General features: G+C 37.1%; 1 protein-coding gene and 1 long non-coding RNA gene across 2 annotated transcripts in view; one reads left to right on the plus strand and one right to left on the minus strand.

The window, feature by feature from the left end:
* The first annotated feature begins 225 nt into the window (after positions 1-225).
* Positions 226-1,785, plus strand: LOC147910352 (uncharacterized). The gene is made up of 2 exons (XR_015544651.1): positions 226-567; positions 646-1,785. It is a non-coding gene; the product is annotated as an uncharacterized LOC147910352 (long non-coding RNA).
* A 3,067-nt stretch (positions 1,786-4,852) lies between these two features.
* The window catches only part of LOC105143271 (uncharacterized), a 51,482-nt gene continuing 30,623 nt past the window's right edge, over positions 4,853-25,711 (minus strand). Inside the window, exon 7 of the mRNA XM_087404835.1 lies at positions 4,853-10,417. Within this exon, the coding sequence (XP_087260961.1) occupies positions 10,391-10,417 (27 nt within the window). The 3' untranslated portion in view covers positions 4,853-10,390. The remainder of the gene's footprint in view (positions 10,418-25,711) is intronic.

Here is a 25,711-nt window from a genome sequence, read left to right on the forward strand (position 1 = left end):
GACTCCCGGCGCTCGCACCAGAACGAACGACGCCCTGTTGTCGTGGCGGCACGGGGTGAACGCACGGCTTTGCGGACGACGATCCGCACCCTCCACCGCCCAGAAACTGCCTTCCGCCACTGCCACCACCACCACCACCACCGCCACCACCACCACCGCTGCCGTCTCTGCTGCCGCCGTCGCCGTCGCCGTCGCCGCCGCCGCCGCCACCGCCGCCACCACCGCCGCCGCCGCTGCCGACGTCATCCACCTCCACTGGCCCGCTCCCAACCTCCCTTTTCGTCTACTACCACCACTATCATCAGCAACTCCAACAGCCAGCAGAAGCTTCGCTACGAGTATAGTGAGAATAGAGAAGTATGAAGATAGTGTTGGAAGTCGCATCTGTGTGTGGGAAGATCCTTTCCCGTGAGCGCTGCAAATATCTTTACTCACTAACAGCGAGTTCAACATGGACGAACGAAAGGTATATATGAGAGCCGAATGCTGTGAGAAACCATGAGGAGCGTTTGCGTGTAGGAGAAACTTTTGACATTACCATCATGAGCCAAAGGGTTTGCTAATATCGTTAGTATTTACAGCGTAAGCTCTAATCAGATACATTAGTAAAAGATTGTATTATAAAGATATTTCTATAAATTTCAGTATAAGCTACAATCATCAAATCGTAATCTTAAGCAGCGATATTATCCTAACGTCAATTTCTGCTGAAAATCATCGCTATTCAAGCTGTTACGTTATCAAGCTGTTCAGTGTCTCGTACCGATATCATGCAGGAAGTCCGATATCGACGTCACGCGAAACATTGATGTATTATGAATATAGACAGAGATAGTCGCGCTGCTGCAAAATCATAGACCATCACCTACTCGATCAGCAATCGAGATCCACTGGTATGCATCTCACCACAGCGTACACGTTACTACTACTAATAGTCAATCATATCCACCGACGCCTTTGCAAATGTGGAGATGTCCATGAACGCTATGACATCCTCGCACATCTATATTAACAACGCCATCGGTATCCTTCTCGCTACGACGAATAGCTGAGACACCGTCGTACATTTCCTTTCACATACAGCATCAAGACAAGGACCTGGAGACTATATCCACATATGAACGTCTTTGTGTTAAAATCCTGCGTTTTCCCGCAGTGGTTCTCCTCGCGCAGGTCGGAATCTCCGTGACGGTTGACGAGGGTAACGCGGGGGTAAAATCGTTTCTCCGTCTTTCATCTTCCCTTTCTTTCTCTCTCTCTTCACTTCTCTCTTTCTCTCCCTCCCCTCCTCTTCTCTTCTTTCTCGCTCGCTCGCTACTTCCCCTTCTGCTTCTTCCTCTCTTTCTTCGTTCATCCCTCCATCACTGGCAGAATCTCGCTATAGTATTTACGAGGCGCCCCGACAGAGGCGCCACCACGGGGTTGTGTGGTCATGGCTGAAAGTTTTCGACGTCGATCGAATCCCCAATTGGGTGGGAGGCACGAGTACCAAGGATCACTTGGCCGTGCCGGGTGGCACAGGTGGAGGTTAAGGGGAAATACCGAACCTTCCACTAGCATACCACTCTTCGCGGACACCCTCCACCTTTCTCCACTTCTTACCATCTCCCCCGCCACTGATAACAGTGCTATGTTGCAACTACGCAAGCTTGTGAATGGAGACGAGGATGGACTGCTTGGAGAGGGTTTCGCGGTGTCTTCCAGCGATCGGTCGGAGGAAAAAGTTCTTAACGGTCATCCTAATTGGTCCGAAAAATTATTTCAATAAGTTGCAGAAAAATCAAAGATTATAATGTATATACTTTAAGAATTGCTGCAAAGTCAGCTACATAAATCATTTCTTATTTCCTTAAATGTGAAAAGTTAATTTCAACTAATTTTAAAAATAATTAACGAAAGAGAGATAAAACTAAGCTACTAATAAAATTATATATATAATCTAACCGTTTATGTATATACATATAGTGTATATATAGGTATGTATATGTATATCAGTATACATTGTTCATTATATTTATTATGTTCTGCCATGTATCTCAAAAGTGAATTATATCGATAAAATACTACCTCATTTGAAATGTTTGGGGACGTAAAGTTTACTGAAATTGTCGTAAATTTGATTTAATTGCAAATTGCACGTACTTGCTGGGATACTAAAGCAAGAATAAAAAAGGAACCAAGATAAATTGGCGAAGTTAATGAAAAAGGAACACCAGGCGTACACGCATTCATGACAGAGAGAATCAAGCTTCGTGATTGTATTTCTCTTTGTTTATTCGTCCTCTTTCACACTCTTTTACATTCTTGTTTTCTGTCGAATGCAGAATGGAACAGAAAGTATGTGCTAGTAGAACAGGTCGTTGCTCGGTCGGACGGATTTGGACTACGTGCATAGAGCAGAGTGACAACGACAAAATTCCGTTTACTGGTAACCGATAGCAGTCAAAAAGATCACGAAGAGTTTATTGCCGTTATACAGAATAGCATATACACACATACGTGTCAAGTTTTCTATGATCAGAAGCTACGAGCTTGATTAATTTTCCATGCATTTTTCACACATACTTGAATTATCAGGATTTCATTGCCATAATATGACATAAATAAATATATAAATAAAATTGTTTTTTGTTTGTAGAATAGATATATTATGAAATGACATGAAATTGTAAACGAATTCATTTTTTAGATATTAATTTTTGCCAATTTGGTATTGACAGCAGTTTTTCATTGCTAACCATTTGAATTGTTTAATCTTCAGCCAGATGAATATCAATGAACATAACTTCTTTTACTAATTCAAGCTTTTATCTTTTCATCTTTTTTTCATATTTTATATTCTGAATGTTTTTATTTCTTACATCAGCATCACAGCAGAAAAAATTATAATTCGATAAAGATAAAAGATAAGTAAAAACATATTTACAAGTAAATTGAGCAAATTATAAAATAGTAAAATATAAATTAAATTATTAAATTTTAATATAAATTTTTAATGAAAAAATAACCTTTTATGGTCCAAATTTATTAAAAGATTTATATATATATATATATATATATTCTGTTTTTATATTAGTCTGTTTTACAGAAAATAAAAATATCGGTATCGTTACAATTATTTCTATATGCACATTTATTACGTTACTTCTACAAGCCATTACTTCTATAATCTATTATCTATCGTTATTAATACTATTAATAATACTATCGAATATTGCTAATATATTCACATTACATGCATAATCGACTAATTACTTAAGCGAACATGCATCGATCATTAGACTGTCACAAAGTTGATTATATAGAGTATCCTAGACCTTCAACCAGAGCATTTAGCCAACGCTTACAATTCGATGTCTTGGTTATTCGGCTGTGACTTCAGATTATTTAACTCTCAGCCCAAAAGAGCATCGATGATCTTATTCTTTCTCTTCCGCAGCTTTAAAGATGTCTTTCCAGCTCTTTTTTATAGTGTTTAAATCCAAATTGACCTTTCGCTTCAACATTTTCTTATGCTGTTTTCCACGCTACGATACGACTTGTTAGTTTCAAAAGTTTTTTTTGCATTTGCATAATTTAGTAAGGTTTGCGCCACATGCAATGTAGATCACGCCCACTTTTTATTCCGCAATCATCGATTCTAGCGGAAGCACTTTATTCATGCAATAAAAACATATACAGCAAATTTAATTACAAAATGTTTATATAAAAACAAAAAAAGAAGAAGTTATCGAATATATTAAAATATTTTCAGTTTATTTAAAGATAGACTTTCTAGTCTTAAAAAATTTAAATATTTGAAATTAATTAGAAATTCTTATTATCAATAAAAAAGTAATCAATAAATAATACACGAGGAAAATAATTTTTTGTTATAAACGCAAAATTTAATTGCTATCATGTCAAATTTGTTTGCTGGTTATAGCAAATAAATTTGCATATTTGACAAATATTTTGCATTTATTGCAAATAATTTTTACAGCAAGTACAAAAAAAAAAATATTTGTTACATCTGGAAATAATTTGCGATCCTTATATTTACAAATGGAATTTACACGTTGTGACATGGGATTAGCATTCATAACAAATTTTTTCTCTCTGTGTATGATTATACAATGCGATTGATTATATAATCAATAAACGTAATAATATATAATAAACAAAGAAAGTAAGTCTTATTTGATCAAAGCGAATGTTGATGTTTAATATTTTTTAATATTATTTTGTAATATTTAAAATCCGTTTTGATCGAATAAGACTTATCTTTGCTTAATTGTGTTATTTTTATATCGGTCGATTTTCAACGGAAGCACGCGTTTACAAGGATATCAAATAAGACAGAGATTTCCAAGAATGTAATGACACATTGATCGAATATCTGAATATATTCACGAACGCTAAACCATGTATCGATATTAATACCCTGATGTTTTTGTATCAGGATTGATCTCGTTTCCGTTCTTATATGAGAACCATCTTCGTAGGTACCCAAAGACAAAAATCCAGCGAAATCATGACAAAATCATGAAATCCTTTGGCAACGAATAACTATTCACGAATGCGGAATATTCGTTAGAACGAGGAATATCGTCTCGTTTTGTGAGCTTATACCGGAAGTCGATTTTAACCGAAGCTGAAAACTTACGAACTCGGTTACATAGCAACCATTACGATCCTCGAAGAGACATCAATGAGTATCGAATATAATCGAAGAATACTAATAAATCAAATTAGTATAGATCTTATACTTTTATAACAGTACCGTCTATTAATGGGAAAAGTTATTGTTTTACTTGTATAAATTGTCTCCAAGTGAAGTAAATAAAAGTTTATTATACAGATCGAATAAATATTTTTGTTTTATTTTTTCCAAATTTTTCAAATTTAACGCTATTATTTTCTACAAACACTGCATATATGATCATAATCCTCAATTATGTACCATTTTGATATTTAAACAAGAACAATATTTAAATTTTTTGAGTAATAACCGGTTCAAACAACTGAAAATAAGCAAATCTGTGAAATGTTAGTTTTCCAAGAGAATAATTCTCCGCTAAAAGAAGAATAATCGCAAAGGAACGATCTTTGAGATACCGAGAGCATACCTATCTTTCCAAGCAAAAGGAAAAATACACCGACTCTTGTAGCCAAGTTGAAGTTTTCACTGCACTATGAAGACTGTGTGATAAAGGCATTCCAGCAAAAAGCCATCTTCTAATAAACTTCGCGACAAAGCGATGGCGAACGCGATGCAAAACAGGAATGCCCTGCTCTGTACACGTGCACATCAACTTTCCGCGCACTATGTAAATGCAGCAATACAAGCTGTGAAGTTTGTTACATGACGCTAGAGCAGGAAAACGTGCTGTCACGAAACGCTTTCGTAATTATCTCGAAGTTACTAATGAGAAATTTAAGTCATGTCGATAAATGACGTCGTTTTTGTCATCGAAGGAAGATATTTATGTATGAGCAATGTACTTTGAGCGTTAGCGGTCTCGTGGAGTGAATACGCGTATACTCGATACGATATACGTAACTTCACATATTTCTACTATAATATGCAAAGCATATCGTCGACACATTTCTTATTGCAAAGCAAATTTGTGGCATGCGAACGACATGAAAATCGAAATAAGCGTAATACGATGAAGTACAGGAAAGACACGACAGGAAGTGACGAGAGAAAATTAGAGTTGAGCGAGACGCACGATTCATTTTCGGAAATAATTGTACTCTTTTATTTTTTATTGTTTACCATCTCGCGTAATCTATTGTCCACCGAATCAAAAATAATTTTTTTGCATGAGGCAAGATAAGAATTAAGAAAGTATTATGGCGCGGATAATGCTAAGATTCATTTAATGCAAAATAGATTAAGAAAAAAAGGGAAAGTGTCGCTCCCAATCCTTCACACGAGAACGAGGAATGTCAAGCTTGTCGTATCTTTTCAATCCCCACGTTTCCATCCGTCGACAGGTTCTGTTCTGCGCTACTTTCAAGTGAATAAAAGTACCTCGCACGCGTAAAGTACCTACTCTTGAAACTCTACGAACTCCAAAAAGTTTGTCGCTCAAAAAAACATTTTATCAAGTTTCAATCGGCAAATATCCAATGTTCAAGTAAACGATACGACCAAATTTTTAAAAGTTAAAATATAATTACAAAAGACAGCTGAACGCAAACGAGAATCTATAATGGCACGAAGAGCATATTCCCAAATAAAAATATATTAATTCAAGTTTATAACTAAGAATTAAACAATTAGCTACATATTATTATAAAAGTCAATCAACAATTTTTCATATAATTTGATAAGCTTTCATGATACACTTCTTAGTTTGTGAAAATTTCTTAGGGACAGAATTGATTACGTGAGTGGTGGTACATGTATATAATTATTCTTATAATCATTTATTTCATTGTTATGTCACTCGATATGAGTCAAACAGCAGATTTCTAAGATATTAGGAAAAAATTCTTTACCGAAAAAAATATAGACATATCGTCAAATCAATTTTTTGTTTTAAAGTATTTTATCGATCGTAGTATCTCGCAAATTACTATAAGTAAGAGGATCACGGCGAAGCCACAGTGGAAAATTGATTCTAAAGTAATATATTCACAAAAATCAATTTAGAATTTACTGAACCTTTCATTTATAATACAAAATCGATAAGACAATGAATTGATTATGCAATAGAATATGGTAAATGCATACGAAAGGAACAAATTAGTTTAATTTAATATAAGGTATTTAACTATTGTAGAATTTGAAAATATTAGCAACATATACATTTCAACGTTTGTTATTGAATTTTAAAGTTGCGCATATTGCTCTCTAATAAACCTCAGTGGCCACATTTCTCACTGCATCTTTCATGCAGCTAACCGATGCGAATATTCATCTGGAGTATATTAAACAAAATAAAGGCAACAATATGCATACCAATATATTCGTTACAACAAATGCGTATAACCGGCTATTTTTACAACATAAATATAACAGAGAAAAATAACAATGTTTGAATATATGTAACTTGATAAATTCCAATGTGCAGTTTATGATTTGTTAACAATCGCGCAATCCAAGGATAAAAAGAGAGAAAGAAAAAAAATTTATATTAATGTGTTTTTTTTTTTATAATTTTTCCTGCAGTTGGAAAAAAATTTTCCTAAGTATCATTTTTCAATATTGTTTAAATTGTTACTTAAATATCAACTTGGAAAACGTCCTTAGGCAATTACTCTTAAAAATCGTTGTTTTTAAGAGAAACGAGATTTCCTGTCTGTCAGAATAAAGACAAACTTTAAGTTATACGACAATGTCATTGTTACGCCGCGTGCTTTGGGGTAGCATACTTATTGTTAGTAAAACTCGTAGAAACTCTCGACTAAGTTTACGTGACTCTCTCAAAGAAAACTGGTGACTTCGAACGCGAGTGATTCAGTGGCTATCTTTTGTTTAACATTAATGTTGTTCTTCCTATTTAATGAACCATTTACGAAACAAGTGCATTGCCTCGTAAAGAATGCATTTGAACTGAAGTACAATGCAGCACTACATACAAATGCGCCCTCGTCGGTCGGAAAACTCATACGGCCACGAAAACTCATTTATACTTTAATATACATTTTCCGTCGCTTATTAAAACTTGTTCTCGACGCGGTGCACCGCGGCTCGATACGTAAACTTCTTAATATTCGCGTATATAATTAATCGCGGTCGGATATAAGCGAAAGTAAATTGTGGCAGACGCCTAGAGCGCTTAACATAATTATCGGCTATTACTTCATATAATATGCGCAACCTTCCATCTGATGTTTCGCTAGAAAGAGGAACGTGTAAAAGTTGGAACAATTACAATCCTAATGTCAGAAAAATAAAATAATGTTCTAAAAATATGTAAAGTATATGTACATTATACGGTAAAATATTGAAATTTTCAAAATATTCAAGAAAAAAATACATAAATATATTATTTACAAAAAATCCAACAATAAGTGGAAATTACGCAAATAATTATAGAGGTAATTTTAGATCAAATTTCTATTTGCTAATTTAAATAATAATTTATCTTCGTGAATTTAGATTATGTATTTCTAATTAGAAAAGTCACTATTTTATGAGGAATCAAACAGAGCAAATAATGTAAAAACTGGATTAAAAATTTTTCATCCATGAATCCACATTTATCGAGTTAGAATGTATATTATTTTTTAGATTATAATATATTTCTCTCGTAGAGTATGTAACATACATTTTGAGTAGTACGATATTTCATTTATTTAAATGTTCTAATATTTTTAATACTTTAAATTATTCGAAAAATTTTAAATATCTTTTTCAAATATTTACAAGAAAATATTTTTGCGTTCATGCTTTATATTCTTGTTAATTGAATTCTCTTTCATAGGACGTTTCATCTTACACGTCATCCATAAAAATTGATCGTCTCTAGAGATATGTATATGTTAGTCTGCAAAGTACCAACTTCGAAACTGCTCAAACTCCTCGACACACTCTTTAACATTCTTCAATAATTTTCCCACCACAAAATCTCAAAGAATCGATCGAAACTCGTTCGTCATCGTTTCAGGATGTAATCAACGTCGCGGTTCCATTCTTCGAGAATTTTTCACCACCATCCGTACGACCATGATTAATCGCTATTTTATTCTATTCGGTATGCTGGTGGTGTCGGCGCCTAAAGAAGGGAGTTGCTAGTGTGGAAGAAACCCGCGAAAGTAACTAAAGAGGAAAGAAAATCCATCGTCTCCATGTACTCACCAATGCAGGACGTCTCTTCCATCTTCGTTAATATATTCCAACCGAGGACAGACACTCGTATCTTTTCCAAGAAGGAATAAATTATCTAAACAATTTATAAACTATTTTTAAGAAATTTTGTATTTTTCCAAAAAACGATAGATTATATCAAATTATATCAAAAATTATAACTGTCTTGCATATATACAATAGTATAAACTTTAAGTTGTAACTTTACAAGAAAAAAACCTGTTTTATTTGTTTGTTTTTTAAATTCTTGGCTCTCTTAGTAGCTATATTGATGAAAAAGAAACATGGAACATATTTCTCATTAGCAAATTGAAAGGATTGATTAATTTTCTTTACTTATTCATTTTGTAAGAAGGTAAAAATAATGCATCAAAAATAAAATCGAAAATAAGAATATAATATCCGAGAAAATACTCTATTTTATCATAAAACACTCATTATCATCACTATTATGGTTCTCATTATCTTCGTTGTTATGTTTCGTCGCATAATACTATCGAGATCTCACCACTGCGATAACATGCTCCCGTTTTCTACCTTGAAGTTCGGAATTTGTATTTATGATAAGAGCATGCCGCGTGCTGAAACTATAATTTGAAATAATGCAAATCGCCCAGAAATAAAAAGTTAATACAACGTCTCGTGTAAGTAGCTTATACAACATATAATTAGTTATTGATGCATTTGCTATTAAATTCCTTGTAATCTTGATGTTAGATATTTTTTATTTTCCTTCGATAACTTCGATAACTTGATCTAGTAGAATACTGTAATGCGCATTGTATTGCAGATTATCATTATCGTATTGTAAAAGAATCAAACAGAATTTAATTATGAAAAATAATTTTTTCAACGGCTCTTCCATGCGCAAATAAACCGAATGCATTTTTTTAACATCGTAATAGGTTTTTTAAAACACTTCGGCAATCTCTGTAAACATCGTGGTAATTACTGCTAAAATTAAAAATTGAAAAGAGATATAAATAGAAGGATTAAAACATAGTTTATAAAAAGAGAAAAAAATAATCTATTTAGAATTTTTCGGTAGTTAAAACAAGCACTTTGTTTTTTTTATTTGCAAATAATAAAATACATATTATTTTATTTCGCTTATTCACTAAAAATTTACAAATATTCACAAATATTATATGCCATTTATTATACAATACAATTAAATTAATTTCTTGTAATTTTATTAATATAATAAAGATTCCTTTCACAGAAAAAAAAGTTATTTTAAAATTTATATAAAATTTATAAAATTCAATTTATATTTCCACAAATTTATATCATATTTTAATATTTCTTAAATCTCTTTGTAAATATAATTTTCGCATATATTAAGTTATTAATATCAATATACGATAAATATTATAATTTATAATCATCCATATTATTACAAACTTGTAAAATATAACAGTTTTAAATACAAAATATGTACGATAAAATTTTAAATATAATGAATTACAATAGAATCGGTTACATTATAACCGATACTAGTCTAACAGTATTGTTTAAAAAATGTTCTATACTACAAAATTGATGTTATTTACGATAATAGATAATTATTTGTGCTTGACAAAGTTACTAAACGGGACTACTGCGGGAACATTTCTAGAGAAAGGAGAACAATACAATAGATAATATCAATTCAGTCGCCAGTTTTGTTTATTAATTGCAATCTCGCAAACAATTTTATCCGATAAATAACTGGCAATTTATCCAAATTTTGAAATATTTGCAGCGTCATATGCAACTAAATTAGATGTAGAATCTATGCACATATATAATCAAAAAATCATATAACAGAAATAACAATATTGACAATATGACACGTATCCTTACTCTTCAAGTTCAATGTTGCCATCGCGAATAAACGCGCCATATTCATTAATTGGCTCGTTACCGAATGTCATGATCGGTTTCGAAAATTGTCTGTCAATTTCGAAGCGATAGCCAAAGTATCACGATCAACGGCACCAGACGGCACACGGTCACAACGAACAAGTTCAATCAGCATGCAGGTAGTAAACCGAGTTTGTATACGATCCCTAGCTCGTACCTCGAATCCAATATACAATATCTCGATCCATAAACCAGACTCAAACGTAGAACTAGACGAAGCAATTACGGCGATTCGTACGGCCTTTGCAAGTGCAGCGCAAGCGACGTGGAGTGCAAAACGAATAAAATGTATTGGACTATTCTTACTTTCTCTCATTCATATTTTGGACTTCATGTCTACTATTCTGTATATTTTTATTAAATGTCTACCTCAATTTTGAACAAATTTTATCCAAAAATGCATTACAATAATATCAAATTTTACAAGAAATATATAATTCGCTAGTTCTATAAATTTTATACATAACGTAATATTATTTATAAAAATAAAATATAAAAACGTTAAAAATATGAATGTAAAATAAAATATTATATTCAATTAACAAACACTAAGTATATATTATATTAATATTGTAATATTACATTATATCTTTTAAAGTGCAAAACTTTAATAAAATAAAAACTGTGCCTTTTTTAAAGCTACAATAAAAATTTATAATTTGAAAAATTATAAATTAAGTTGAATATTAAATATTAAATTTAAAGCTTCATATTTAATTATACATATAAAAAATGATTTATATTTTAACGTTTACGATGTTGTAATTTTAAATATATATCAAAATTTTTTAATTAATTATACATCTATCATCTTTTGTCCGAATACCGATTGTTATTAAGATTTTTGTGTTGCTATTTATATTTTTACTTTATTTTCATATTGTTTGACAATAATTTTGTTTCTATATCTCACTTACTTTCAATTTGTTTCTTTGTTAGTTAGAAAAATATAAAGTGTATCTGTATATAAAGACTATATAAAAAATATTGTATATATACATATATATATATATATATATATATATATTTTTTTTTTTTATACAAGGTGAAAACAAATTTATAATATTTCCGAACGGGGAATGATTCTTGCACAAAAATAAAGATACAGAATAAATTTTTTTCGTCTGAGGTTTTGTCGTTATTAATTTTAATAAAATAAATAAAATTTAACTATATTTGTCATATTTTTTTTAATCCTGCTACTTATAAAGTCGTATGAATGTTATGTAAATATGATATTGTTTATAGTGCTTTTCCACACACATAAAGCATATCTTTATTAAGTGTATATACATACTCTCCAAATTTCTTTGAACGAAATCTAACTCCAAAAAATTTTTAGATTTGGTACTCAATGCAATTTTCGATCTTGATTTTTTTCAAAAACAAAGTCTCTGACAAAAAAAGTTGATTCCACACTTTCGACTTATTTTTGCAAAAGAAATCAAGAAATCACTCTTCGTTCGATTGTCTCCTGCATATGTCTCTATATGTATATAAAAAAAAATAAAATAAAATATCCAATAACCATTAAATTATATGAGCTATATCATTCACTTCGCACTCGACTATATCGATGTGGAATATGAGAATCATATATACGTATATATACTTTTCGTTTTCATATCGTCTCACAATAATTCTCTTTTGATCACCGATACTCCTCTGTATTACTTCCTACTTCGCGGTTTGCCTTCACATAACCGTTCTCCGTTTATCGTCGTTCCGCCGCATTTCTGATTCCATCTCTGTCGTGCTGCATCTCCAAAGCTTCCACTTCGTCTCGCCGTCACTTCGAAGTCGGTTTCCACTGCGAGGGATACGCGAGAGAGTTAAGCTAGACCGTAATAATTTTGAATTCGGTTAACCTAGCTCCGGTACCCGGCAACCTTCTCGCCCCTATTTCCTAAACGCCGCTTGCACCACTACGTTCTATGGCTTTACCGCCACGAAGGGTGTAAACTGCTTGCGCGCACTGCGATAGCCGCGGTAAATCATCAACCCGATAAGCTGACTTGCTTCTCCCAGAGCATTAGCTTAATATCACTACACTGATTCGATTGTATTTGACACATTGCGATTTATTAGAGAGACACAATGCGGGTAGCAATCACGAAAGGAAAAAAATTATCAATATAAAATATTGCTACAAACTAATTATTTATTTTTAACAGAAATATTGTCAAAAATTATAAAAGAATGAAAAAATCCTTACTAGTCATTATTGATATTATTGACAAGATATTGAATTAACAGTATACTAAATAACATTAAAATAGATATTGGATTGGGGACAAATTTCTTCGTATTTTTTAATTCAAAATTGTATATACAATATCTGTGTCAAAAATGAACGAAATTTAAATTTAAGAAAAGGATTTTAAAGCTTGAAATCTCTACTTCCGAAAAGTTATTATATTTTTTAAATTTGATAATTTTTACATTTAAAAAACTACGAGCTGAAAAAGATAAAAAATTTTCTTTTCATTTTGGGGGTCTCTCACGTGCCCAAAAAAATTTACGAAAATTTTCGACTATTTATGATGAAAGTTTGAAGCTTTCCCTATAAAATCATTTTTTTTTTAAATATTCCTATGATTTTTTGTTCCTGAGTTATTCACGAGTTAAGTAAAGGAGCATTCTGACTTCGATTGCTCATAACTCCAATCAAAATCATCATACCGCAGTTTAAAAAACAGACTCTTAAAGCTAAAACTTTACTTTAGCGAATGATATAATTATAACAAAAATTTCACAACAAATGAAAAACTTTTGCAAAAAAATTTTTTCAAATACAAAGACACTTTTTCCCCGACTTAATATTTAAAAAAATTTTAACTATAATTTTGAAGCTCTAATATTTCAATATTTTTCAAAATCAAAATTTATATGTATATTAAAATTCATAACAAATATTAAATTAAAGAAAAAATATCAAAATTTAATATCGACAATAGAGATGAATAAGTCATGTTAATAATATGAATGTTTGAGTAACGATAAAAATCATGTTTTCGTTACACCACATCTTGCCACTTGGAAATTAAGATGTATCCGTTGTGTGAGCGCAGGATTTTTAGTTAAATCAAAACCGCGATTAATCCGATCCACTAAAATACTATAGAAAGAATGTAACAACAGAAACAAAGAAAAAAAATATTCTAACAAATATTCATATTTATATAAATAAATAAAAGAATTATTTGTTTTACGGCTTAACAATTGAAGCAATTTTGCGCTTAATGCCTAATTTTCACTCAATTTTTAATAAAATAAGTTACAATTTTCAATGCAAAAGTTTTAAATAAAAATATTGATAAATTTCAAAATAACAAATACCATACAAAGCTTTGCGCAAATAAGTCATTTTCACGTTCTAAGGAAGCTCATGAATGATAAAAAAATTCCATTGCACGCAAACGATTACCGCTATCGTCAACGAGTTTTAACTTTCTTTTTTAAATACAAGCTTCCAAAGAAGCTGATGAAATCATTTGCTCTAGCAATAACGAAGAAACTTATGAATTCAAATTACCATTTCAGAAAAACGCCATGTATTTTTAATTAAAAAGAAACACTATTGCAGATAAGTACGGGGACGCAGCATCCTCGTAGAAAATACAATCTTGATCGTTAGAGCTTTTCCTTGCAGCCTTTTTCGACGATGCTTTTCTATGGCATCGTCCGACGAGTCTTAGAATGCTACAACAATTGATGATACGCTCCTATTTCTTCTCTAATAGAACACAATGAAACGAAACTCGCTTAATGTCTTTCCTGATCTCATTGTTATATTCCTCGTTATCGCGACAGTCACACAGCATGTGAATGTTTTTTCTCGTTTTCTGTATTACAACATTGTTAAAATTTTATTTTCATGTTTTTTACTTATGATAGTAATTTTATCCACGCAGCTTGCGATATTTAAAACTAATAAATTATATATTGTATTAGTATTTACACATTAAAAAATTTCGTTCAAAAAAACGGCGCAAATATTATTACAAAATTTAATGCCAATTCTCATTAGCATATCGTGCCAATTTTAAATGATTTATTCACCAAGTTGCGGCGTCGCATGGATCACCGGTGATACACGGTATTTTTGTTTATTAACATTTACTTTATAATAATTAAAAACTACAAAAAATATTATTATAAAGAAAAAGGTCTAGTATATCAATATTGCAGCTACATAATAATTATATATCTACGCATGATATCAGAAATATTTTATACACATTTGTGCGAGAGCGCACCGCGCGGAAAAAGGTTCGAGTGAGAAAACGGTACAAGGTTGATATGATGCACGACAGTGAAGAGAACTCCGTTTCATTTAATTTAACAAAAGAATTTCTTTAATGTATTCAGTTACAAAGTCAAAAGATATAATTAATTAAAGATCAGATTAACAGAATATTAAATGCGGTCACCTTTTCCAAATTGAGCTTGGAAATGCGGTGATGGAAAATCTCGGCGATTTTCCTCGAAGCTTCTCGAAAGTTTCGGTTTATAGCGATTTCACTAAACGGTTAGCACGGCGATTTTTCTCGGCACTTCTTGAAAGATTCGATTTATAGCGATTTCACTAAACGGTTAGCACGGCGATTTTACGAAGCGAGATTATGACTCTAAGAACTCTAAGAACTTTTTTGGAAGTAAGAACTCTGAGAAGTCTAAGAATTCTAAGCGGTGTAGACGGTATAAGCGGTGTAGACTATTTCCGCAATCTGCGCAATCTGCCTTTAGAACCGGCGAGATCGAAGCATTTATTACTTCCGGTCCGGGCTTTCTTCTTGGGAGAAATCCAATTAAATTTTGCCACAATCGTAATTATCACGTGGCATTGGTTGTACAAAATTGATTGGCGCTTTCGATTCTTTTCTAGCGACGTTCAACGTAACAGTCATGCGCGACAGAAAATCCGTACGCGGGATTGGTGACAGCGCGTGACGTATTCGTCGGAGCGCGGCGCTCGCGTGCGCGAATCGAATTGTTCTAGAACTTTCGATGGTCCGTTGTCGGTGCCTGTTTGCGTGTACCGAATTGTTTTGAAAGACTACAGAACAATGAATCTCTGACTTTGATGAGGCTTAAAGTCAGGCTCGAGATGAAATCACGAGCTCGCCTTGTGAGTGCGTTCAATAACAATTACTGTCGGTCGACCGAAGGAATTCTTACCTTTTTTTGAATTACCGATCTCAAACATCCCGCCCGCCTCGTCATCTCCGTGACGATATATGTATAAGGTTACGCATAGAGATTACAAAAAAAACAGTAAACGCGAAAATAAAACAAGCGATACAATGCAATGAATTCGTGGAAGAACTTGAGCCGTAAACGAGAGTTATCTGATAAATAACATTGACGAAATGATTCACGAAAGTACACGCGATCAATTCAAGCTCTTCTTTACATCTGATGCACTGGAGTGCGAGATAAACGCGTTAGCCTCGTCTGGCAATAAAACTAATTTGATCAAAGGACGAGTTAATTCAGATGAGGCGGTTTTGATTGTGACCACCCGCACTACGCCGTCGTCTCCGGGATGTAGCTGCGTGATTCGCGCCAGAGGCCACTTATTTGGTGGTGAGAGCTCGGAGCGAATGATGCATAGCGATCCAAGGCGTGGTGGCAAAGCGTCCTTGGTCCATTTCGGTCTGGTAGCCAGAGTGTGTAAGTACTCGCGTGACCATCTCTGCCAGAAGTGGTCTCGCATTCGCTGAATAAGTTGCCACCTGGAAAGAAAATTTTCCCTCTTGTCCGACAAGGACGGCTCAGGAATGGCCAGCAGTGGTGCCCCAATGAGCAGGTGACCCGGTGTCAGAGCCGTGAGGTCGTCGGAGTCGTCCGAAAGTGCATACATGGGCCTTGAGTTCAGGCATGCTTCCACTTGTGCGAGCAGGGTGCTCATTTCCTCGAAGGTGAGCCTGGTTTCGCCGATGGTTCGGCGCAGGTGATACTTAGCCGATTTCACGGCTGCCTCCCAGAGACCACCAAAATGAGGTGCCGAAGGAGGATTGAAATGCCACTGGATCCCCTCCGATGTAGCTACGTGTGCGATCTTTTGTCCTTCTGCCGAGGAGGCTCGAAGCATTTCTCGAAGTTGCCGATCGGCGCCCAAAAAATTGGTGCCGCAATCCGAATAAATGTCTGAGCACAGTCCTCGGCGAGATGTGAATCGACGGAGAGCAGCCAGGAAGGCGTCGGTGGTGTACGCTGAAACAGCCTCGAGATGAACGGCCTTGGAGCTAAAACAAACAAATACGGCGATGAACGCTTTGTGAGCGCTGTGCCCACGCCCTTTGCTCGTCCTGATGAAAATAGGCCCGGCGTAGTCGATGCCCACGTGAAGAAATGGTCGCGCTGGCGTCACTCTTCCTGGAGGAAGGTTTCCCATCTTTGGTTGCGGAGTGGCAGCCCTCCACCGTGTGCATGTCACGCACTGATGCAGCCATCGCTTGACCACCGCTCGGCCTTGTGGAATCCAGAACCGGAGGCGTAGCAATCCCAGGGTCATCTGGACTCCTCCGTGGAGAGTACGGCGATGGTAGGCTTCCACCAGCAGGCGAGTGAGCCATGACCCTGGAGGCACGATGATCGGATGTCGCTCGTCGAACGACAGCGCTGCGTGCTTGAGACGCCCTCCAACTCGCAGAATTCCGTGCTCGTCCATGCACGGGCTGAGGGTTCGCAGATGGCTGGATCTGGCAAGGTCGCGCTTGTCTTCGAGAGCTGCTCTCTCCTCTTGGTAATGCCGTGACTGCGCTATGCGTATCCACCTGATGAGCGCCGCGTCGAGTTCAGCTGGGAGAAGCGCCGACCCGTTGTGCTGACCGTTCACAGAGCCGACCGCGCGACCGCGGTGACGCCAACGCACGCACCAGGAAGTCGCTCTGAGCAGCTGGTGAAGCGACGAGAATCTGAGCAGTTCTTCCGGCTCGAGGTTGCTCCTGACGACTGCTGCGAGTGTTGCGGCCCGCCGCTCTGGTACGTCCTTGATGGGCTCGAGGTTGACGCTTGGCCATAGCGACGAATTCCCGCTCAACCAGGCGGGGCCCGTCCACCATAAGGAATGGCTGAGGAGCTCACTTGGTGTCAGACCCCGAGAGGCGCAGTCGGCAGGGTTGTCCTTGCCCGGGACGTGACGCCATTGAGCCTCTGGAAGCCGCTGCTGGATTCGTGTCACCCTGTTGGCCACGTACGTTTTCCAGCGCGAGGCATGACCTCGAATCCAGTGGAGCGTGACCTTGGAGTCGGACCACAGGATCACTGGCGTTGTCGCCAGGTTTAGCACAGAGCGCGTGTGCACGAGCACGCTTGTAAGCAAGGCGGCGGCGCAGAGTTCGAGTCGCGGGAGAGAAACGAGCTTGATCGGCGCGACCTTGCTTTTGGCGGTCAACAACAGAGTCTTCGTTTGGTTGTTTGCGGTGATACGGAGGTACACCACGGCGGCGTAACCTCTTTCGGACGCGTCCGCGAAGCCGTGCAGTTCGAGTTGAGAGCTCGTGTCGCCGGTGCCGAGCCAGCGGCCGACTCTGATCTTCTCAAGCAGTGGAAGTTCTTCCCAGAGCCGCTTCCACTTTCCAGCGATGGTTGACGGCAATGGTGTGTCCCACTCTAGCTGCTGTAGCCAGGCCGATTGAATCAAAATTTTAGCTTGAATGGTTACTGGAGCCAGCCATCCGAGCGGGTCGAAGAGTCGAGCGGTCTCCGACAGCAGACTTCTCTTGGTGAACGTGACGACGGTGCGAGGAGGGACGGAGAAGGCGAATTCGTCTCTAGTTGGATACCAGCGCAATCCCAGCGTGGAGTGGTTCTCTAGGTCCCACGACCGCGAGTCTCTGGTGAGACAGTACTCAGGCGGAATGTCGCGAAGAAGTTCCTGACAGTTGGCGGCCCACTTTCGGAGAGGGAACCCGCCCGCCATGCAGAGGTTGCGTAGCTCGACTTGGAGCGCGATAGCGTCGTCTTTATCGTGCGCTCCGGTTACGATATCGTCGACGTAGCAGTCGTGTCGTAAAGCACTCGCGCCTCGAGGGAAACGCGGTCCGTCGTCATCGGCGAGCTGACGCAGCGTGCGAATGGCGAGAAATGGCGCGCAAGCGAGACCGTAAGTGACAGTTTTTAATGTGAACTCGCGTACAGGCTCATCAACGCGGTGTCGCCACAGGATGCACTGATGTCTATGGTCGTCGGGATGCACAAGAATTTGCCGATACATCTTCTCGATGTCGGCCACTAGCGCGTATCGGTGCCATCGCCACCGCAAAAGCACGTTCGCGAGGGGTGGCAGCAGGTTAGCCCCAACTAATAGATGCGTATTGAGCGACTCACCAGACCTTGTACGCTGCGATCCGTTGAAGACGACTCTGAGCTTAGTCGTGGTGCTGGACTCACGAAGGACACCGTGATGCGGAAGGTAGCACCGATCTTCGCTGGAATTCGGAGGTTCTCGCGCCAATTCCATGTGCCCTTGGTCCTCGTAGTCCTTCAGGAAGGCTCGGTAGAGATCGCCGAATCGTGCGTCTCTCTCGCAGCGTCGCTCCATGGCGACTAAAAGTCGTTGCGCAGGTCTTCGCGTCTCAACTAGCGTCGTCGGCGGAGATGCAAAAGGTAGTCGCACTATGTATCTTCCTTCGGCAGTGCGTTGGTGCTGCAGCGCGAAGATGTCCTCGCATTGCTGCTCCTTTGGCGTGAGAGCGACGGGAGCGGGCACTTCTCGCTCCTGCTCCCAGAAGCGGTGCACAAGGTCGGCCAACTCGTGATCTGCTGTGCACTGAAGCGAGTGGCGTTGTGCTGAGTTGTTTACTCGGTCGCAACCTCCCGATAAGATCCAGCCGAGCAGCGTCTTTTGAGCGATAGGCGCTTGGGGGCCTCCCTTGCGGAGACCATCCTGGAGAATGATTGAGCATACTTCCGCTCCAAAAAGCAACTCAATAGCGTCGTTTGCTGTGTAGTCGGGATCAGCCAGTTGGAGCCCCTTTAGATGTGGCCACTCAGTTCTGATCCTTGCGTGAGAGCCTTGATAAAGCGACAGACGTGGCAGAACAAAGGCTCCGACGGTGAAGTCGGTCCCTGTTGTTAATGAGGTCACCTTGAGTGTCACCTTTCCCCTGCTGGGCCCGGAGCTTTTGCCGCTGATGCCGATGACCTCGATTGAGGATCGAGAGCGTGGCAAGCGTAGGCGTTGGACCAGAGCCTCGGAAATTAGAGAAATTTCCGAACCTTGATCGATGAGCACGCGTGTGGTGTGCTGATTGCCGTGACGATCAGCGATGGAAACTCGCGCCGTTGCGAGCAAAATGGCCTTGTGGTTGTTGTCGCGTCGCACCGCAGACAGTGAGCTGACTTCTTGAGGTTTCGGTGAAGCGTACGCGTCGTGTAACATGGAGTGGTGACGAGACTTGCACGTAGCACACGTCTTCGTCGAATGGCACTTCGCGAAAGCATGAGAGCCGAGACAGTTAAAGCACAGCCTGTGAGTTTCGGCGACGGCCTTGCGGTCGGCCGCGGATTTCTTCTTGAATTCTTCACACGCCATCACGTGGTGCTTACTCTTGCATAGAACGCATTGAGAAGACTCGGTGTGTTTCTTGACGTGATGCGACTTGGCGGATCGCGACGGGTTGTCGGAGACCTTGAGCGATTGTGGTTTGGCGGCTGTGAGAGTAAGTGCTCGTTGGTTTATGAAGTTCATTAGCTCTTTAAGAGTGGGCATGTCGCTCGAGGCGCGTGAGAGTGACTCCCACTCCAGGCGAGTTCTTGGATCGAAGAGCTCGACGGCAAGATGAGTTAGTAGATCGAAGCCATGAGAGTTGATAGGCCTATCAATGCTCTCCTGGCCGTTGACTACCCTGGTCAAGGCGTTGAAAACGCGGTTGAGCTCCTCCGCACTTTCGCTCTTCATCTTAGCCACGGCGGTAAACTTGGAGAAATTGGAGCGAGATAACTCTCTCTTATTTTCATACCGCTCGCTTAGCAGCTCCCATGCGCGTGGATAGTTGTCTTCGGTCATCGCTAATGGTTGAATCAGTTCCTTGGCAGGACCCTCCAGACAAGTTTTCAGGTAATGAAATTTTTCGATTGCGGAGAGTGATGAATTGCTGCCAACAATGGATTGGAAGAGGTCTCGGAATGTAGGCCAGTCTTCGAACGCGCCAGAGAAAGAACTAATCTTGAGGCGAGGCAGCGACGGTTTTCCGGAAGACTCATTACCTTCTGTTTTGGAAGCTGAGCTCGGTTCCTTCACCTTGAGTTTCCGAACATGGTTGAGAAGGAGACTTCGTTGCGTGATGTACGTCACTCTCGCTGAGTGAGCGACTCTGGTCGAGTTGTATTCGCTCTCCGCGAATGCATCTTCAAGATGCTCTATGATGAGTTCATGCTGAGCCTCAAATTTCGCCCACAATCCATCCAGAAGACCGACGACTGTCTCGGCGGCTTCCAGCGTAATGTTCGCTGCGCCGAGCTCCTCCAGATCTGATACTGACTGAGCCATGCGATGGCGAAGGTCGCTTTGCTTCGTCAGCAAATTCTGCAGTTTCTTACCCATCACTCACTCTTTCTTTTCAGCACTAGCAAACTGAACGCGATGCACTCGACACTGCGGATGCCGGCGAGAATCCGGCTCGAAGGACCAGAAAATGTGCGAGAGCGCACCGCGCGGAAAAAGGTTCGAGTGAGAAAACGGTACAAGGTTGATATGATGCACGACAGTGAAGAGAACTCCGTTTCATTTAATTTAACAAAAGAATTTCTTTAATGTATTCAGTTACAAAGTCAAAAGATATAATTAATTAAAGATCAGATTAACAGAATATTAAATGCGGTCACCTTTTCCAAATTGAGCTTGGAAATGCGGTGATGGAAAATCTCGGCGATTTTCCTCGAAGCTTCTCGAAAGTTTCGGTTTATAGCGATTTCACTAAACGGTTAGCACGGCGATTTTTCTCGGCACTTCTTGAAAGATTCGATTTATAGCGATTTCACTAAACGGTTAGCACGGCGATTTTACGAAGCGAGATTATGACTCTAAGAACTCTAAGAACTTTTTTGGAAGTAAGAACTCTGAGAAGTCTAAGAATTCTAAGCGGTGTAGACGGTATAAGCGGTGTAGACTATTTCCGCAATCTGCGCAATCTGCCTTTAGAACCGGCGAGATCGAAGCATTTATTACTTCCGGTCCGGGCTTTCTTCTTGGGAGAAATCCAATTAAATTTTGCCACAATCGTAATTATCACGTGGCATTGGTTGTACAAAATTGATTGGCGCTTTCGATTCTTTTCTAGCGACGTTCAACGTAACAGTCATGCGCGACAGAAAATCCGTACGCGGGATTGGTGACAGCGCGTGACGTATTCGTCGGAGCGCGGCGCTCGCGTGCGCGAATCGAATTGTTCTAGAACTTTCGATGGTCCGTTGTCGGTGCCTGTTTGCGTGTACCGAATTGTTTTGAAAGACTACAGAACAATGAATCTCTGACTTTGATGAGGCTTAAAGTCAGGCTCGAGATGAAATCACGAGCTCGCCTTGTGAGTGCGTTCAATAACAATTACTGTCGGTCGACCGAAGGAATTCTTACCTTTTTTTGAATTACCGATCTCAAACAACATTATTAAATTATATTCCTTTTTATAGCTAAAATATCAAGCGATCTGAACAGAAAGTCCAGTGTGGATCATCAATAAACTACGGAATTAGAACATGAAGAACATGAAAAGACTGATTATTAATTAGTTTCTTCATATTCTTCCTTTCCTATATTTTTTTAATTCTATATTTTAATATTTTTACTTATACTTGTTTATTATGTAATGTATGTAAAGAAACGAGATGTTACACGCAAGTATCTCTTAATTTGCTTTATACCATTGATCTACACTAATATTCGTTCCTACAATATAAATATTTGTATAATCTAATGTCATTTTTTTAATATCTCCTTTTTTTTTATTTTTAGTAATCTTTCCTATAAATATTTAATTTCCATTTTTCAGTTTTAACAAAAATTACATAACCATGTGGAAAATAATATTCTTCTGCATAATTAATTTTATTACTAAAGAGATTTTGATTGGATGATGCAAGTTTACAAATATCAATATTATAAAGTATGATAAAATTGATACTCGTAAACTTGCATCATCCAATCAAAATCTCTTTAGTAGTAAAATTAATTATGCAGAAGAATATTCTTTCCTATTTCATATTTATACCATTTTAAAGTTCTATGAAAATTATTAGATTTTTAGCTTGTACTTTATTTATATTTTTTTTTAAGTTATTACATAAAAACTAATAAATATTTAACTTATTTCTTATATTACACGTAATTAAAAAAAAAAATGCGACAATTGTCGACTTGCCTTCTATAATTAATTGTGTGTGTATCCTTTATTTTCAATTATTAACGGAAATATTGAATTCCAGTAAATTTACGAATCGCGACAGACTATATTTTTGAAATTTTTTATCGAATTCACGAAACATAGTTGAAAAGTAGAACGTGACAAATGTTCGAAGAAAAGTTGATTGAAATCAGAATAAAACATCAACTCTGACAGTCATCGATACTTATGTTGAATGTGAATTTCCACATCGAGAACAGCAGAAATGCAAAGTTTGATCACACAGAGAATCTAACAGAAGGCGTTGCTTCGAAGTGCCATTTGAAATATTGATTTTCACATGATATCAAGAAGAAATTCAGCAAGCTCTGTGCAGACCAAGGTAAATGATAATTGTGACAGCAACTATTCTCAAGTAGCTACTTTTGAAATATAATATATTTTAGTTGGGATAAAAGCATAATTTCTTGAATATTAATTGTGAAATGAAGATATTATACAGAAAATTATTACACAAACACAAAAAAATATATACATATGCATACACCACACGCAACACACACACAAATGTAAAATATTTAAATTAAAATATAAAAATAATTAGGATTAATTTTTTGTTTATAGTTTTGTTAAGTAGAATTAAAAAGTTAGTATACTCTTTATAAGATGCTATATACAAATTATTTTTAAAAATATTTAAAAATATTATTTCTGTTTTTAACATAAAGCAATTTTTATACAGTGCCATTTGTATTTACAATATAAAATTAAATATTTGTATGCATAACATATGTTACTCTTTTTCTAAATTAGACAAAATTAATAAAACTTTTACAATAACATCATGTAAGTCAAATAGGAATAACAACTCTCTCTCTCTCTCTCTCTCTCTCTCTCTCTCTCTCTCTCTCTCTCTCTCTCTCCCCCTCTCTCATTATTTTCATTTTATAATAAAATCACCCATTACATCATATTGTACACATGTCACTCTCTAACAAATAGACAAAAAGTGGATTTTCAATTATATCCACCATCCAGTTTAATAAATTATATCGAATAGTCAACGCCAGTTCACACTACTATAGATGAAAGGCGATTCAATATCGAATTAATCTTTTCCATTCACTAATATAATTTCAGCATGCAATTTAATATTTCATTACTAGAATGCTTTTTTATGCGTCTTCAGTATTACAACAATACGATTTATTTTCAATGTAATAATAATTTTAATATATAATATAATGTATATATTAAATGATATAATTATATTATATAATAATAGCACTATGATCGATAAAACGTACACGTATATATTTCATGCACTTATTTTTTAAAAATAAAAAGCTAATTATTACCAATAGTAGTAATAATTCACAAGCACATAAAACAACATTTAATATTTGATACGATAATCACATGAGATGTGTCTAGGTATGCTCATACATCCTTCTTTTTTGTAAAATTATTTGTTTATTATAATAAAAATAATAAGAAGAAGAAGAAAAGATAAAAATCAATTATAAGGATTATTTTCATATTATTATTATTTTTTTTAAACAAGTTTGAAGAAGTGTAAAAAGAATTGCTCATATGCACAATATCTCAGATCACTCCCTTTATCCTCGCAGAATAAAGTTCAATTAAACATATGTTCAGACAATAATAATTTTAGGGTTTAAAAAGCATCATTTATTAATCTTATCAGTTTGATTTGAGATGACGTGAACCGTAACTACAAGTTAATTATTTTCGCACTTGAAATAACCATATCGCCATCTTTCTTTTATAGATACACAACGAGATAATACACCTGAATTGCAGCCAAAGTATTACCCTGTAATTGGACACCACTAATGCATCCTGTTCTCGTTCGTCGAACGTGAATGGAATAAGGTGACTGTGAAGGAGTTATAAGGAAATCGAAGAAAAGAAGAAGGAGATATGAGGATGGACTGTCACGTGCGGTATAAGCGTCGTTATTTAGTTTGATGGCGCAACCTATCTGTTTTCTTTATCGTATCTTCCATCTCGATTCGTCCTCGACACTTTATCAATGCTTCTGTTTAGCTTCCCATTTAGTATCAGTCTCTCGACTTTTTCAGCCATTGCTTTTACGCGGTTTCTCCATCGCATAATGCACTTCATTGCATTTCCATTCGTATCGTACATCGACCGTTATCATTTTTATTTTCCAAGGTTTAAGGTTTCCTTTCTTTCGCTTATTCGAAACTCGCTTCGTTCATTCCATCTGTGACAAACCCTTTTTCGACGTGTTTTCTCCCCATCTCGTTTACTTACCCATTGCCCTTTCCATCTTCTCAGCGAATACTTTCTATTTTCAAACTGAATTCCTATTCTTCAGCGTCTACTTCAACGTAGAACGCCGCGTTGCCCACTTCAAACTGCGATGACCTGGATACGACCTTATCGTTCAATGCTGTACGATGTTATAACGTCCTTTGCCATTCCGCCATACTCCGATTCAGAGCCCGCAGCTTCTGGAAGCTTTAGTTTCTCTCGCAGCTCGAAGATGCTAAGCTTGAGATAGAATCGACGACACTCGAACGTTTCAAGAGTTTGCAATGGTACTCGGCGCGACCATATTTCGTTCTCGCGAAAGCGCGATAATCTGGCCAAACTTTCATTTACT

This window comes from Acromyrmex echinatior, chromosome 3 (assembly GCF_024713525.1).
Source record: "Acromyrmex echinatior isolate Ae372 chromosome 3, ASM2471352v2, whole genome shotgun sequence".
Taxonomy (NCBI): Eukaryota; Metazoa; Arthropoda; class Insecta; order Hymenoptera; family Formicidae; genus Acromyrmex; species Acromyrmex echinatior.